Source organism: Pyrus communis, chromosome 10, assembly GCF_963583255.1.
Source record: "Pyrus communis chromosome 10, drPyrComm1.1, whole genome shotgun sequence".
Lineage (NCBI taxonomy): Eukaryota > Viridiplantae > Streptophyta > Magnoliopsida > Rosales > Rosaceae > Pyrus > Pyrus communis.
This window is the reverse complement of record NC_084812.1, coordinates 10,316,017-10,330,374: the sequence shown is the minus strand read 5'-3', so window position 1 is coordinate 10,330,374 and position 14,358 is coordinate 10,316,017. Positions and strand designations below refer to the sequence as shown.

Genomic DNA, 14,358 nt, shown 5'->3' with positions numbered 1-14,358 from the left:
AGTTTTGGATGAAAAAAAGCCAAAAACAAGAAGCTGCAAAACCTAGCTTTGAAAAACCGGCTTTTTTTCACATCTGTTTTACATAAAAGTTGACCAAACACTCTAATACTGCTTTTTTTTTTCAAAAGCACTTTTACAAAAAAGTTTACCAAACACTCTACTGCTTTATTTCACAGCTGCTTATTCTCACAGCACAGCAGAAGCAGCTTTTTTTCAAAGCACAGCAATACCAAACCAGCCCAATATGATCAAATTCAACAGTAAAAAAAATAAATAAATAAATAAATAAACCATAACGGTCTAAATTTAAATCCAATAGCTAAAATAATTAAAAAAAAAATTCTTTGAGTCAAAATTCATCCAAAAACTTTATAAATACCTATGTATTTGTTTAAACATCCATACAAAATTTACTTTTCTCCTACAATTCTTCTAGTTTTTCTTTTTATCATCCTCCGAAATCATTTTCAAATTTTTCAAGATAACAAAAAATCATATTAGAGGTCATAATTGCACTACTAGAAATATGCTCATTACACACCATTTTTTGCCCACCCTTTGCAATTGGTGGCCATGGATATAAAGTTGCTACTCTTACTATTTTTTGGTGGCTTAACAGTGAGATTCCACTGATATCAGTGGCCTTAAAAAATCAGCCACCAATATTGGTGTCAGTTAGCTAACTTTATTTCTTAAATTTACTTTTCTTCTACTTTTTTATTTCATTATTATTTTGTTCGGACCTGGTGCTGGTTAATTTTTTGGTTTTCAAAGCAGGGATATATATTGATTGGTTCTCAAAACCTATGATGACTTACTAAAGGGAGATAGAGAGGCCAAAACCCATAGAAGGACAGAGCGTTGGACCCTAATCGCATCTCTCGGCCATTATTGCATCGATGATGAAGTCGGGTAGTTCCGTGAACCAGTTGCACTCCCACGATGCGGACAGGGCGTAGCTGTCAAGACTGTGAGCAGCCTCGTTTAGTTGGCGACGGGCGTGGGCAGCGGAAGCTCCACTCCCGCGATGCTGGTTATCTGCTTCTCATACATCGCCCTTTCAATTTCTCATCAGATTAAGCTGCTCGGTTCATTATTTATGTTCGCTTGGGTTTCTTACAATTAATTTGGGGCTGCATCACCTTGAATTGCTTTTAGGGAGTAAAAACAGGAAATTTTGTGTTTCTTATATTTAATTTCAGCATTTTTAAGATCTAACTTTTCAATTTGTTTATTAAGTCTTCGAATCTTTGGAGTTTTTAAAGGTTGGGTCTGAAGTGCTTCTTCTATCTGTTCAAGTTGGATCAAACTGCAAACCATATAGGGTTTAAGCTTATTATTGTTCTTGGAGATATAAGCTAGGTGTTCATTTCTTGTTATATAAATATATGAATTCGTTTACTGTTTCAACGAAAGGACGAGTTAGGCAATCGCAACTACGTTTTTTTTTACAAACTACTATCCTTACAGCTTGTACAAACTAAAAGAAAAGGGATATAAGTAGAAATGTCAATGTAAAGTTCCACTGTTGGTTAAGCTTATGCTATACGGATATCGCATTTTCTGTGTATGTTCTGTAAACATCATAAACACAAAAAAAGACTTTGGTAGAGAAAGTGGCTTATTGAAACATGGCTATGAACGAACTTGCATATGATAATTTGTCTGTTTTTAAGTTTTTGTATGCTTTTTAGCTGATACCTACTACCACTGCATGAGAACTAATAGTTAAGCTACATTCCATGCTTCGTTATGTGGTCTACACCTTCAAAACAATGTTATTATTAGTGGACGAGGAAACGACATTACCTCTGTTGGACAACTCCCTGCTGTTTACCTACGTGCATTCATTTTGTCTCGTCAATAGATATAACTATGCGATTTTCCCTTATTAGAGCTTTTCCACCGCTCTCCAAGAGTGATGGATTAACATTCCATAATCCCATGGGTTGCTGGACACACCTTTACTAAAGAGCTGTGTCTTTCTTCAGTCACATAGTTACGCATGTTCATTAGCTAAATTATGAGTGAATAACAGTTGATATACATTAATTAGATATGTATTATTTATATGAAATATAAACATAATATCACATGGCCGTCCGACAATCATACTGTAAAATTTTAGAAGCACCTGCTAAAAACAACACACTCTAATTTTGGATATATTTTTTTCAGTGTGTTCGTGTTCCATGAAAAGGTATTACTACCATCTTATATGTAAAGAACCAGCTTAAGGTCAAAGTAAGCATCTGTAATGGTTCTGTTTGACAGTCTGAGTCTTCATATTCCAGGTTTGCCTACTAACTGCTTGTAGGCATTGACTTCTTTGTTTAGCAGATGCAGACATCTTTAGCTTGAGCCTGCATTGTTTTTTTTAACCACTTGCGGGGGGTGAGCAAACCCATATGGTCTATTCCTCCTTAGATGACATAGATGATCTAATCAAATCTAGAAGTTATAATCAAAGAGCGGTAGAGTAGTACTTCATATCTCTCTCTAACTTCAAGGAGGCTTTTATTGGCACAAACACATTCTCTTTATCAATGACTGTTGGGGTCTCCCTTTTGGTGCTCTCACCTGAGCCAGTTGTCTAAGCACTACAATTTTTTGTCGTACATTGGAACCCAGTTTTTATCATGAAGTATTTGCTTCTATTTATTGCTTGGTTTTCTTCTCATTGCCACTTTTCAGTCCATTTTGAGGTACATTATCTGATGTCCTGATAGGGGCATCACCTGAAAAGGTATGACATGATTTGATTTCAGTTTAATGTTTCGTTCATTGTTCAGGGTTGTTACTGTGAATGTTGAAGTTTTGTTTTTTGTTTGAGGTTCTGAATTAGTTTGATAGAAAATTTCGAGCCTTATGACTTACGATGAAAGAATAATTTTTTACTATTTTCATATGATTTAATTTCTGTTCTTGCAGTTTGTTAGGAGCAAAGTCAGTTGTCGAACCACCATTTGTGAGATTTTGTGCGTCACCTAACATGAAACAAAGAAAGTCTTCACACCAAATGGATGCGAATTAGTAAACCATTCAGAACCTAAAACTCATTTCCTTGGTAATCTCCATTACTGTTTGAATTAGTATTGTTATTATTATTATAATTTTGGCCCACAAAGAGAGCTTCATACTAAGAAAATGAGAAGCTTATGAAACCACAACAGGGTGTAAAAGTGATAATGGTGGTTGGGGTGTTAAAAATTGCATATTCCTTTCTGTTTTCATTAAAATGGTTCTTCAACCATTTTGATAAAATGTGCTATACATGCATAGGTACTCATTTCTCTACACTTTTCGAATATGTTATAAATCTTTTCCTACATTTATGCTTATCTCTAATATGAATATAGGTTAGAATTCCTTATCTCACTGTTGGATTTCCCATTCAATTCCTTTTCTGACTGTTGGATTTTCCATAGGGTTTGGGTGCGCAATTACAAGGAAAGAGACACAGAGAGAGAGGGTGGGTGCATTCATTTTTAGGCACCTTATTGTTCCAATTCTGCAAACTATTGATTATATTCAGTAATGATGGACAAAAGTTGGGCCAGTTTGAATCCGTTTACAGAGGATTACAGAACAGGGCTAGCAAAATTTATCTCAAACTCATTGCAAGTTTCTTCTCTTGATGGCAACATCAAATGTCCATGTGCTAAATGCTTGAATAGGTTCTGGTTGAGTAAGAATGAAGTTGAAGCACATCTAATTGTTGAAGGTATGGACCGTTCATACTTGGAAGGCTCGTGGGTATGGCATGGAGAGACATTTGGTGACCCTATTCCAAGTAGCCAAGCTGCACAACAAAGTGCTACTGTTACTAATCCTTATTGTGAACTAGGCCCCTTGCTTGAAGATATTTTCTCTGGTCCCAGTGTAATGGGTGGCATGCCTATTAATAATCACAGCGGGCAGGAAACTGTGATACCTGCATATGCACGTAAGTTTGAAGCCATGGTGCAAGACGGCAACGCAGAATTATATCCGGGTTGTGGTATGAAGAAAATGGACTTCCTAATACGAGTATTTCAAAACAAGTGCTTATATGGGTGCAGCGAAAGTGCAGTGCAAGCTAATCTTCAGCTTTTGAAACATATACTCCCAAATGGTCATTCTTTACCAAATAACATGATGAGTACAAAGGGATTGCTGAAAAATTTCATGTTGCCTCACCAAAAGATCCATGCATGTGAAAATGACTGCATGTTGTATTGGAAACATAACAGTGGTTTAGATGCTTGTCAAACATGTGGTGTGTCCAGATATACAACCGAGGTTGATGAGACAGCATGAAGCAGTAAAAAGAGAATACCTCGGAAGGTGCTAAGATATTTTCCTATTACACCTTGCTTACAAAGGCTTTACATGTCTCGACACACCAGTGAAGATATGTGTTGGCATGGGCTTTCTCGCCCCGAGGATGGCTTCTTAAGAGATCCAGCTGATTCCTTTGCATGGAAGCAATTAGATTTGAAATTTCCAACATTTGGTGATGAAATGCGCAATGTACGTCTTGGGTTGGCAAGTGACGGATTCAACCCCTTCGGAAAATGCAGCTCCGACTATAGCATCTGGCCAGTATTGTTGATTGTCTACAATTTACCACCTTGGTTGTGTATGAAAGCACCGTTCATATTGATGGCTTTGTTAATACCAGGAAAAGAATCTCCGGGAAATGATATTGACGTATACCTTGAACCATTAATATACGAGCTGAAAGTATTGTGGACCTCAGGGGTTCCCACTTATGATACATTTAGGCAAGAGACCTTCACCTTACGAGCAGCTGTTTTATGGACTATTAGCGACTTCCCCGCCTATGGGAACTTGTCCGGTTGGAGCACACATGAGAAATTAGCATGTCCTTGTTGCAACTACAAGAGTGAGTCGACATATCTAAAAAAGGGTAGGAAATATTGTTATATGGGTCACCGTCGTTTCTTGCCCATGTCACATGTTTTTCGTCGACAGAGGAAAGCCTTTAATCTTTCTGACGAGAGAGAGCAAGCACCTGCCCCCTTGACCGGATGTGAATGTCGTCGACAGTTGTCCATTTTACGGTTCAAATATGGTAAGACCCCACGGAAAGTGGTTGGAGAAAAAAGACCACTACCTAGAGCAACAGTTGGGCCATGGAAGAAACATAGTATTTTCTTCAAGTTGCTGTATTGGGAACATCTTGTGCTTCGACATTGCCTTGATGTCATGCACATTGAAAAAAATGTCACTGAAAGTTTGGTTGCAACTCTGCTGGGTATTGTTGGGAAAAGCAAGGATAACTTGAATGCAAGGTTGGATCTGGAATTGATGGGCATGAAACCGGAGTTGCACAGAAAATTTGTCAATGGAAAGCCAAAGATGCCTCCTGGTGTATATACTATGAAACCATTAGAGAATGAATTGTTTTGCAAGGTTTTAGCCTCAATACAAGTGCCTGACAATTACTCGTCCAATATTTCATGACTTGTGCATACAAAGGAAAAGATCGTAAGGGGACTTAAAAGTCATGATTGGCATGTTTTAATGCAGCAATTCCTTCCAATTGCCATACGTAAATGCCTCCCAACTGCGACTGCACATATATTATTGGAACTAAGTGCATTCTTCAGACATTTGTGTACTAAAAAAGGGTCAGTGGAATGCTTTCGCAAACTCACACCCAAAATAGTTATGATCCTATGCCAATTGGAAAGGATATTACCGCCTGCATTCTTTGTCGTCAGTCTTCACCTCACAATACATCTTGCCGAGGAAGCTGCACTTGCAGGTCCGGTGCACTACAGATGGATGTACCCAATTGAGAGGTATCCCTTAACTTTTAATATATTTGTATGGTTATTACATCTGTGCATCATACAATTTAGAACAACAAATTTGATGTTGTCCTATTTAAATTAGGTTCCTGCTGACGTTGAAGAAGTATGTTCGAAATAAAAATCGACCAGAGGGAAGCATGACCCAAGGATATCTGGCTGAGGAGTGCTTGTCTTTTTGTGCGATGTATTTGGAAGGCGTGGAGACACGTTTGAACCGTCCAAGCCGAAATGCAGATAGAATACGTCCTGACTATGAGGGTGACTTTGACATATTTTGTGCCACCGGGCATTCACTTGGTATGCGGGAAGATTATCATCTTGACAACCACGATTGGGAGATTGCACGATCGTATGTTTTAGCCAATTGTGATAAGTCAATGGCATATAGGAGGTGATTACACTTAAATCTTATATATTGCAGTTAAATGGCACCAACTTCTGAATCTCTCCTTTTGGTTATACAGAGTGAGAATGACTTTATTTTCACATACATAAGTTACGTGGAGAATGCTCAAAAAACTCGAGGGAGGCGTGTAACCATGCTACAAGCAGAGAAAGAAGCTATTAAATCCTTCCCATATTGGTTTGAAAAACATGTTAGTACGGAATAAGTTGATTCTGCGTATACTGGTTTCCTATTTAGCTTCCTATTCTTAACTATGCATATGAACGTGGGTGTAAATTGTGTAGGTTAATCAATTGCAACAATCAAGTGACCCAATGGCAACTGACGACTTAGTAGCGCTTGCTAATGGACCTAGTAAATGGTGTCGGAGATATAAGATTTTTGTATGTAATGGGTTCAGGTTCAAAGTAATAGGCACACAATCCAATGGGAATTACCAAAACTATGGTGTTTTCCTACAGTCTAATGTTCCAAGTTATACTGGCCCACGTGACCGGAACCCTGTTACCGGTTTGGTAGACTACTATGGGGTTCTAACAGATGTATTTGAAATCAAGTACCATATGGAATGGACAGTGGTATTATTCAAGTGCAACTGGTTTGATGGCACTTCCAGAAATACAGGTGAGGGAGTAAAATCAGACATATATGGCTTTAGATTAGTTAACTTCAATAAGATTTCGTCTACAAGTGACCCATTCATTCTCGCATCACAAGCACTACAAGTGTTCTATGTACAAGACCCAACAGATATAGAATGGCATGTTGCAATCAAAACAAGACCACGTGATTTCTTTGATATGTCCTCAACACATGATGATGATTCGTGCGATGGACAAGATATCGAACATGCAACTGGTGATAATGATGAGGTTCGAGTTAGAATCGATGTAGACACCCAAGACTTTGAAGATTGCTTGTAAAAGTATCTCACTTTTGATGAACGTACTAGTTATACGAAGTATTGATTCGTTGACAGTGTTGTAGGATATGGAAATATTTGTACATTTTGACATTCATTCCTGAACCAAGCATTGCCCTGACTATTAGCTTTTTGATTTCGTATTATATGCAATATATTTAATTGGTGTCTTTAAGTGGCAGCTTCATGTAGTGTTTGGAAGAAACACTCAACACGTTCGACTATGCACACCGTGCCAAAAATATAAAGAACAAACCAGAGGTGAAAAGTTTGCACCATCCCTGTTCTCACAAATTATATAGTTCAAATGTCTTTCATTCTAACCCTTGTTATGGTTTGTTGTTGGTTAATGTTTCAGGTTAATCAAAAAATGATGAAGTCTGCTTTGATCAACGATTTGTATTCTGAGATTGATCGTATGTTCAAGCAAGGTTGTTAACTGATTCCAGCGTTGATGTGCTCTCAATCTCTCTGTCCAGAGATTTGTTTTTTTTTGTTTGACAGGTTATTTAATGATTCTTTAGTGTTACTTTGCTGCAAGCTAAATTGTATGACATGTTTCTTATGTTCATGCAGAGGTATATGCTGCCAGAGAGAAGAATGAAATATATATATATACCATGAGATCGTTATGTTAGTGAAGAAGCAGAGAAGAAGGTCTTATTCTTGTCATTTAAATGAATTATGGACTGCTTTTCCTACATTCACAATTGACTGGTTATTAACTTCATTAACTCTTTATTTACTGTATGCAATGGCTGAAAAGATAGAGCGGATTGAACTTTATTATGATTGAAAAGACAAGGTATCTCCGTCAAGATTTCATTCCTTTCGTTTTGAATAATATTGACTACAAGGTGGGAACTAATATAAACGTTACATTGGCCTAACAGCAGCAATTGCTGGAGCTTCAGGAACTTTACAGTTGTCAACAACTTTTGGCTGTACAATTGAACGATAAACTTGGAAAAACTGAGGTAATACATTTGTAATATGGACTTACAGAGTCTTATTTTGTTCTTTCTGCTCTTGTTCTGAGATAATTAAACACTTTATATTCAGATAATGCTTGAGGAAACTGGACATGCACTATATAATCTTGAGGACAAGCGTTGACAAGCAAATGCGACCATGAAAGAGAAGGAATTTCTGATAGTGAATCTCCTCCAATTGGGTAAGCAAAGTTGGCTGCTAAAACAAATTGTCGTGCCACCATCTGCATTTTTAGACCATAGATAGATTCTCTCCATTTCATCTTACTTTAAAGTTATACAGTCGACATTCGGGATTATTCTACACTAGTTCATGTTTATATTTATGCATATATTAATTTAAAGCTGGAAGGTACATTTAAATGCCCTTTTCTTACTATTATTCCATTGTTAACTTTCAGAGAAATCACTCGTTGGGCGTGCATTTGAGCTAATTAGAGCAGAGCTAGAGAATGCTGCATCAGATCTCCCTCACAACTTCGGGTTATTTATGATTATGACGATGGATGGTTTTGTAGAGTGGAATGAAAAAATTGAAGATGGAAACCGGATACTAGTCAAGAAATTTTAGTCCACATTAACTCAACACCTTGAAGTCTTGCATAACATTGTGGCATTTGCAGTGACACAATAGGAGCAGCAATTAAAATATATGGAAGAGGACATGCAGTCCTTTGTATCAACGATGGCGGAGGTAAGGTCTAGATAAGAAGATGATTGTCTTTGCATGCATTCCTGAGATTGAATTGTCAGTCTATATACAACTTCATTATTTGGCTTAATTTTGAAAGCTATTGAAGAACTACGAGGAAGATTAGGAAAGCTTAAAAACATGTTTGGTTCTACTATTAAAGCTCTACATGGTATAGCTGGGGATCTTGAAGGAAATTCGCAACCAACGTTTTCTCCTCTAAACTTTGAAGTTTCTAACCATTCATCTGCTCTGGAAGATGTAAGCATTACTTCACTATATATTTTGTCTTCAGATTTCTTTGTTTTTCTGTCATGCTATTTAATTAGCGCAACTGTAGCTGAATACGTATAAATCAAACTAGTACACATTATTATAATTGCAAAATACATAGAGTAGTCATACATGATATTGATTCCAGAAACCATCCATACAGAAACAAAAATAACATGGCGGTCTATATAGTTACCAACTACATAGGTTCATAAGATAAACATCCATATCTTGTACGGAGGTACAATCTGAGTATGAATGTTTACATAGAGCAAAAGACTAGAGATTTGTTTTGTAAAGGTTGATATCTTGCATTGCACTAGACATACGTGAATACTAATAGCATAATATAACATCCATTCCCAAATAGGTTCAACTCTTTTTACCATAAGCATCATCGGATGGTGATTTTGCATTCTGCATATCTTTGGGGATGACTTCCTGTTTTGCTTGACCTGTAGCACGATTCATCCAATCACAATGTTCTTGACCACCCACATATTCGCACGCAGCACACTCCTTAACTGCCTTGTACCTTTTTTGAGGATGACGAGTCCTCGCAGTACTGGTACAATCAGAATCAGAATCGAAGTGTACAGCATTGCAAATCTCAATAGGATCAAAGCGGTATGAATCACCCGGGAAAAAAGATGATATTATTTTCACTGTGTCACCACTGATGGAATGTTGCTTTCCACTACTCATTAATTTGTCAGTATCACCATTGATGCAAGGATGTTTTCCACTGCTACCATGCTTTATGTAGCCGATTTCGTTGGACCAGGGAGGAATCACATTCACACCGAAACCTGGAAGATCAGATGGAAAGTGCTCATCTTTCAAGATCACATTTTTCGCTGCCTCATCATAACGAGGACAATAAATATTGATCAAGGGATTGGGTGATTGAGGAGGGTAAACAGGCATGTTAGAGCCATGCGAGAAGTCGTTCCATTCACCCGAAGCAGTAGTTGTCTTTGCAGAGGATTTGAACTGCTGGTTAGCACCTGAATCCAGTGTGGGGTTTTGCTCGTACTCGAATTCAATGTGAAAGTTAGCTTCTAGTAACGCCAAAAATCAGGATCTTCATGATTGGCAGTGAGCACAGGGACAAGGTTTTCTTGGGTGGGAACTGGGGTTGCAATGTTATTGGTTGGGGCACGCATCGTGGGACTAAGCACTTCATGATCCACTGTAGGCAAAAGGTCTTCACTTCTATTACAAAATAACTGTCTACGAGCATTTGGGAATAAAGGCGACATTGGTGATTAGGTGTAAATTTCAAACGAAGTTGAAACTGCTGTACGTCCAAAAACCTCTTCAAGGTTGATATTTATAATTGAGATTAGAATGGAGAGCAGGGCACTTAATTGTAAGTTCACACCCAATTAGTGGATTAACATTTAATTAGGGTGTGAACAATTAATAGTTCCGGGATTCTTCTTACAAAAGCACTCAAATTTGACCACACAATGCATATGCCAATCTCATCAACCATCTGCCACCTCACAGACTGATCAATTATTTAATGGGTTGCCAATTATTTTATTTGGTAATGGCAACACCTGGCCATTTTGTGTGGCTACCTGCTGACCTCCATAAGTGTGTATGAATTAAATAATTGTTTTCCTAGGGATTACTGGGTGGGAGGATTTCCCGCTCAAGTTAAGTATCTGCCAAATTTTCAATTTGCTGCTCTCAAATAGGAAACGTGTGTGGATTCATTTAATTAACTTTATTCACTTTAGCTGTTTAGATGCATCAAGCTATCAACTCAAAGAAGAAATTATCTTCAGGCAGAGAGGTTACATTAAAGCCATTGCAGCAGGTATCTACCACTCTTCTCTTCTTACTAGGAAATTAATTGAGGTGTTAAATTGAAATGCTTTTGTTTACAAATGTTAATTAAACACTCTTGTGTTGTGTTTACATGAAAAGATATTACGAAGGTGCTATGGGTCAGCAAGAATAACTCAGTTGCATCAATGTCGATTGACGAAGGCATCGAAACTCAACCACTGGCATTCAACCTGATGGAACATGACCACATACAGCAATTCACAATTCCAAATAATGTCGAAGGCATCGTGGATGAACGTCAACGTATAACCCGTTCAGTGCAGGCGAGTAGGGGAATAAATAGGCCACGATGGGCACCAAATGGTACAAAGGAGCTGATGAAATTTAATGAGCAAGGGCAGCCGGTAGAGCCTCCTCATACCGTTGCTAGATTTTCTAGGTTCTTAGGAATGCTAGCTCAAGAAGCATCATATTTTCCAATTAATGTAGTTGATTGGAGGCATTTCTACAGGGCTTCAAACATGGATCGTGTTTGGCAGAGGATTAAGGTAAATCAACAGTAAAGGCATTAATGGTTGGTTGGTTTTCCTATATATATAGCTAGTTATTTCATTGCTTTTTAGTTTTAACCCTGGAATAAAAAAAAACCACATAATGCCATCACATGGCCTATTATTGACTTACTCAACAAGCAGGGTTGAAGCCTTAGGCTTTTAATTATGATTAATGCATTCCAAACCTACTTTGACCTTAACTGCTGTTATCCATACACAAGTTTAACTTTTCATTGGCCATGTCAATTATTTTGCAGTTGGTGACTTAGAAAGTAGCAGTAGAATAAATTGGGGTTCATTGTGATATATTTGAAATGAGATGCACCAATTATGTCGTAAGAGGCTCCATAGACAATTACAATACGGTCCATAGCACATTATACACCACTAAAAGGCAGCATCTATGCAGATTGGTGATGCGCAATGAGGCTTCTTTTAACTTTGTCTGCTGTAAATTTAATTTGTACGATTACACAAATATTTGAAACCTACTGGATGGGTATTACGGGTTCACTATACAAATTCATAATTCATGTATTAAATGATGGTGCATAATTAACAACATCATGTATATGTATATGGGTAGGGGACTCTTGATTGGACAGATGCTATAACACTCGAATTGGAGCCCAAAATTCGGCGGGTTTGTGAGAAGAAGTTGAATGATAGATGAAAGGATTACAAGGCAAACCTGAAGAAGGCATACTATACTCCATGCCTGCACTCACCGTTAGCGGAGAGGTTCCATTGTCATGATGGCCGTGTCAACCAAGGCCAATGGAAATTGTTAGTACAGCTATGGGACACTGTAGATGCTCAGGTAGCACACACAATGATCAAAGTTCTTCCTTTTTTATGCACCATATATGCTTTATTTAGTTATAACATAATGTGGATGATAAATGTATGGATTGTATGTATTGGAAATTAGGATGAATTTCCTTTCACATAGCCCTAATAATGCATGCTAAACTTGGCATCTGTAGAAGCGTGCTACATCATGTAGAAAGAACAGGAAAGCGCTACAAATAAATCACATGACTGGAACCAAGTCTTTTGCGCAAATCAGACACGAACATGTAAGGCTCTGCCTTGAGTTCTGTGTTATGGTAACTTAACTACATGTTAGTGCATATGGAATGAAGGTGCCGGTCGAAAACAATGTTATGAAATTACTCGTCAATTAGTTGTTTGACAATTTCTGTTAACAGGAACAAGCGAATGGAAGCAAACCAGACCGCATTACATTCTTTCCGCTAACACATACTCGGAAGAATGGGGAACCAGTGGATGCTCGATCAGCTGCAATAATTGTAAGTATGCCATCAATTACCGGCTGCTACAATTTATCTGTAGGTGAGATATATAAAAGGTTTGTGGATTGTGAACAATCAGGTGTATTAGATTATGTTCTATTTAATGTCAGTGAAACAAAGAGCATAAGGCAACAGCAGCTTGCATTAGTGAATACAGTGAAGTAATGAAAGATTCTGATGCATATGAGTTTATTGGTAGGCACTGTAGTCTGAAGAACAGAACAATAACTAATAGTACTAGTTTTTTTGAGAAACATGGTTGGAATATCTTTGATTTAGAAGGCTTTCAAATGTATATACAGTGCAAATACATTGGTAATTAATTTTGGAAACAACTTGCAGGATGAATTCAATACAAACCTGAAGTTGTACGAGTATAGGAATGAGATCATAACTGATGAGGTTCGGCATATTGTGTACGCTAATGTATTGGGGCCTGAGAGAGACAACCGTGTAAGAGGGTTTGGGACAGGGGTTGTGTGGTCTGATGTGCCAGGTATTATAACTGAGAAAAGGGGAATTTGTAGAGAGGTTGAAGCAATTAAAACATCGTATGAGGAGCAAAGAAAAGCTGCTAACTTTGAAATTGAGAAACTTAAGATGGAGGCAAGTGAGAGAGAAGAAAGGCAAAGGATTGAGGCAGCAAATGTGGTTGCACAATTGAGGAAAGAATATGCCGAGTCAATGGTGGCACACAATAGACAGGTGGAATTGGAAGTGGAGAATATGAAGTGTGAAATGAGGGCTGAAATTATGTTCGCGCTGAAGAGGGCTGCTGATAGAGGCATGGTGGAACCAAATCACATTGATGTGCCTCAAGTTTGTGTCAATAGAATTGAACAAGGGAATGGTACGGAGATCCAAGCAAGTGGAGAAGTTGAAGATGAGGGTTTTGTTGTGGTACAAAATAATGGCACAGATGATGAGCTTGGGTATCGTCCATGCATGGTGAATGTCACTGGCTTGAGTAAGTGATAAGCTAACTGTGATACGTTTTTGTGAATTTTGCTTCATGTATATATACAAATGCCATAGGGAAGGCATAGATCCAAGTGGGTGGAGTTGTTTGTTCAGTTTGTTGTTGGTGGATGTGCATAGGTACATAGGTGAAACAAAATGTAACGTCATCATCCTTGGGTACTTGGATGTGTTGGACAACAGACTTGAATGTAATATGGTGTCTTTAATAGAGACAAACCTTGTTATTGATAAATGTATGGGGATATAAAGTGTGGTTGGTTGTCAATGTGAATCCTTTTGAAAATTTAAATTTCTTGCCAATTCTATATTAAGAAGCTGAGTTTTAATAGAGTACATAGCTATTACTAAAATGCATGTAATACAATTCCAACCTACCGGACATTTGGAATGCTATAGATTCACACCACTGTTGGTGCCTAACTTTAAAAGCCACTGATCCTAATAGAGACACATAGGATTGGTGGGTGTATGAGTATAAAAGCCACCAATGTTAGTCTCAAACCTAGCCACTAATAAGAGAGACAATGACATGCTTTGAAATTTAGAAATAATTATAAAATATAAAAATGTTGTATTATTCACATACCCACCAATGTAATAT

At 37.7% G+C, this 14,358-nt stretch overlaps 1 protein-coding gene across 1 annotated transcript; it reads left to right on the top strand.

Annotated features, from left to right (window-relative positions):
• The first annotated feature begins 4,395 nt into the window (after nucleotides 1-4,395).
• On the top strand, nucleotides 4,396-7,151 carry LOC137747837 (uncharacterized). The gene is made up of 5 exons (XM_068487978.1): nucleotides 4,396-5,418; nucleotides 5,536-5,636; nucleotides 5,730-5,810; nucleotides 5,905-6,171; nucleotides 6,629-7,151. The coding sequence occupies exons 1-5, from the start codon at nucleotides 4,396-4,398 to the stop codon at nucleotides 7,149-7,151; spliced, it is 1,995 nt and encodes a 664-aa protein (XP_068344079.1).
• Nucleotides 7,152-14,358: the final 7,207 nt, after the last annotated feature.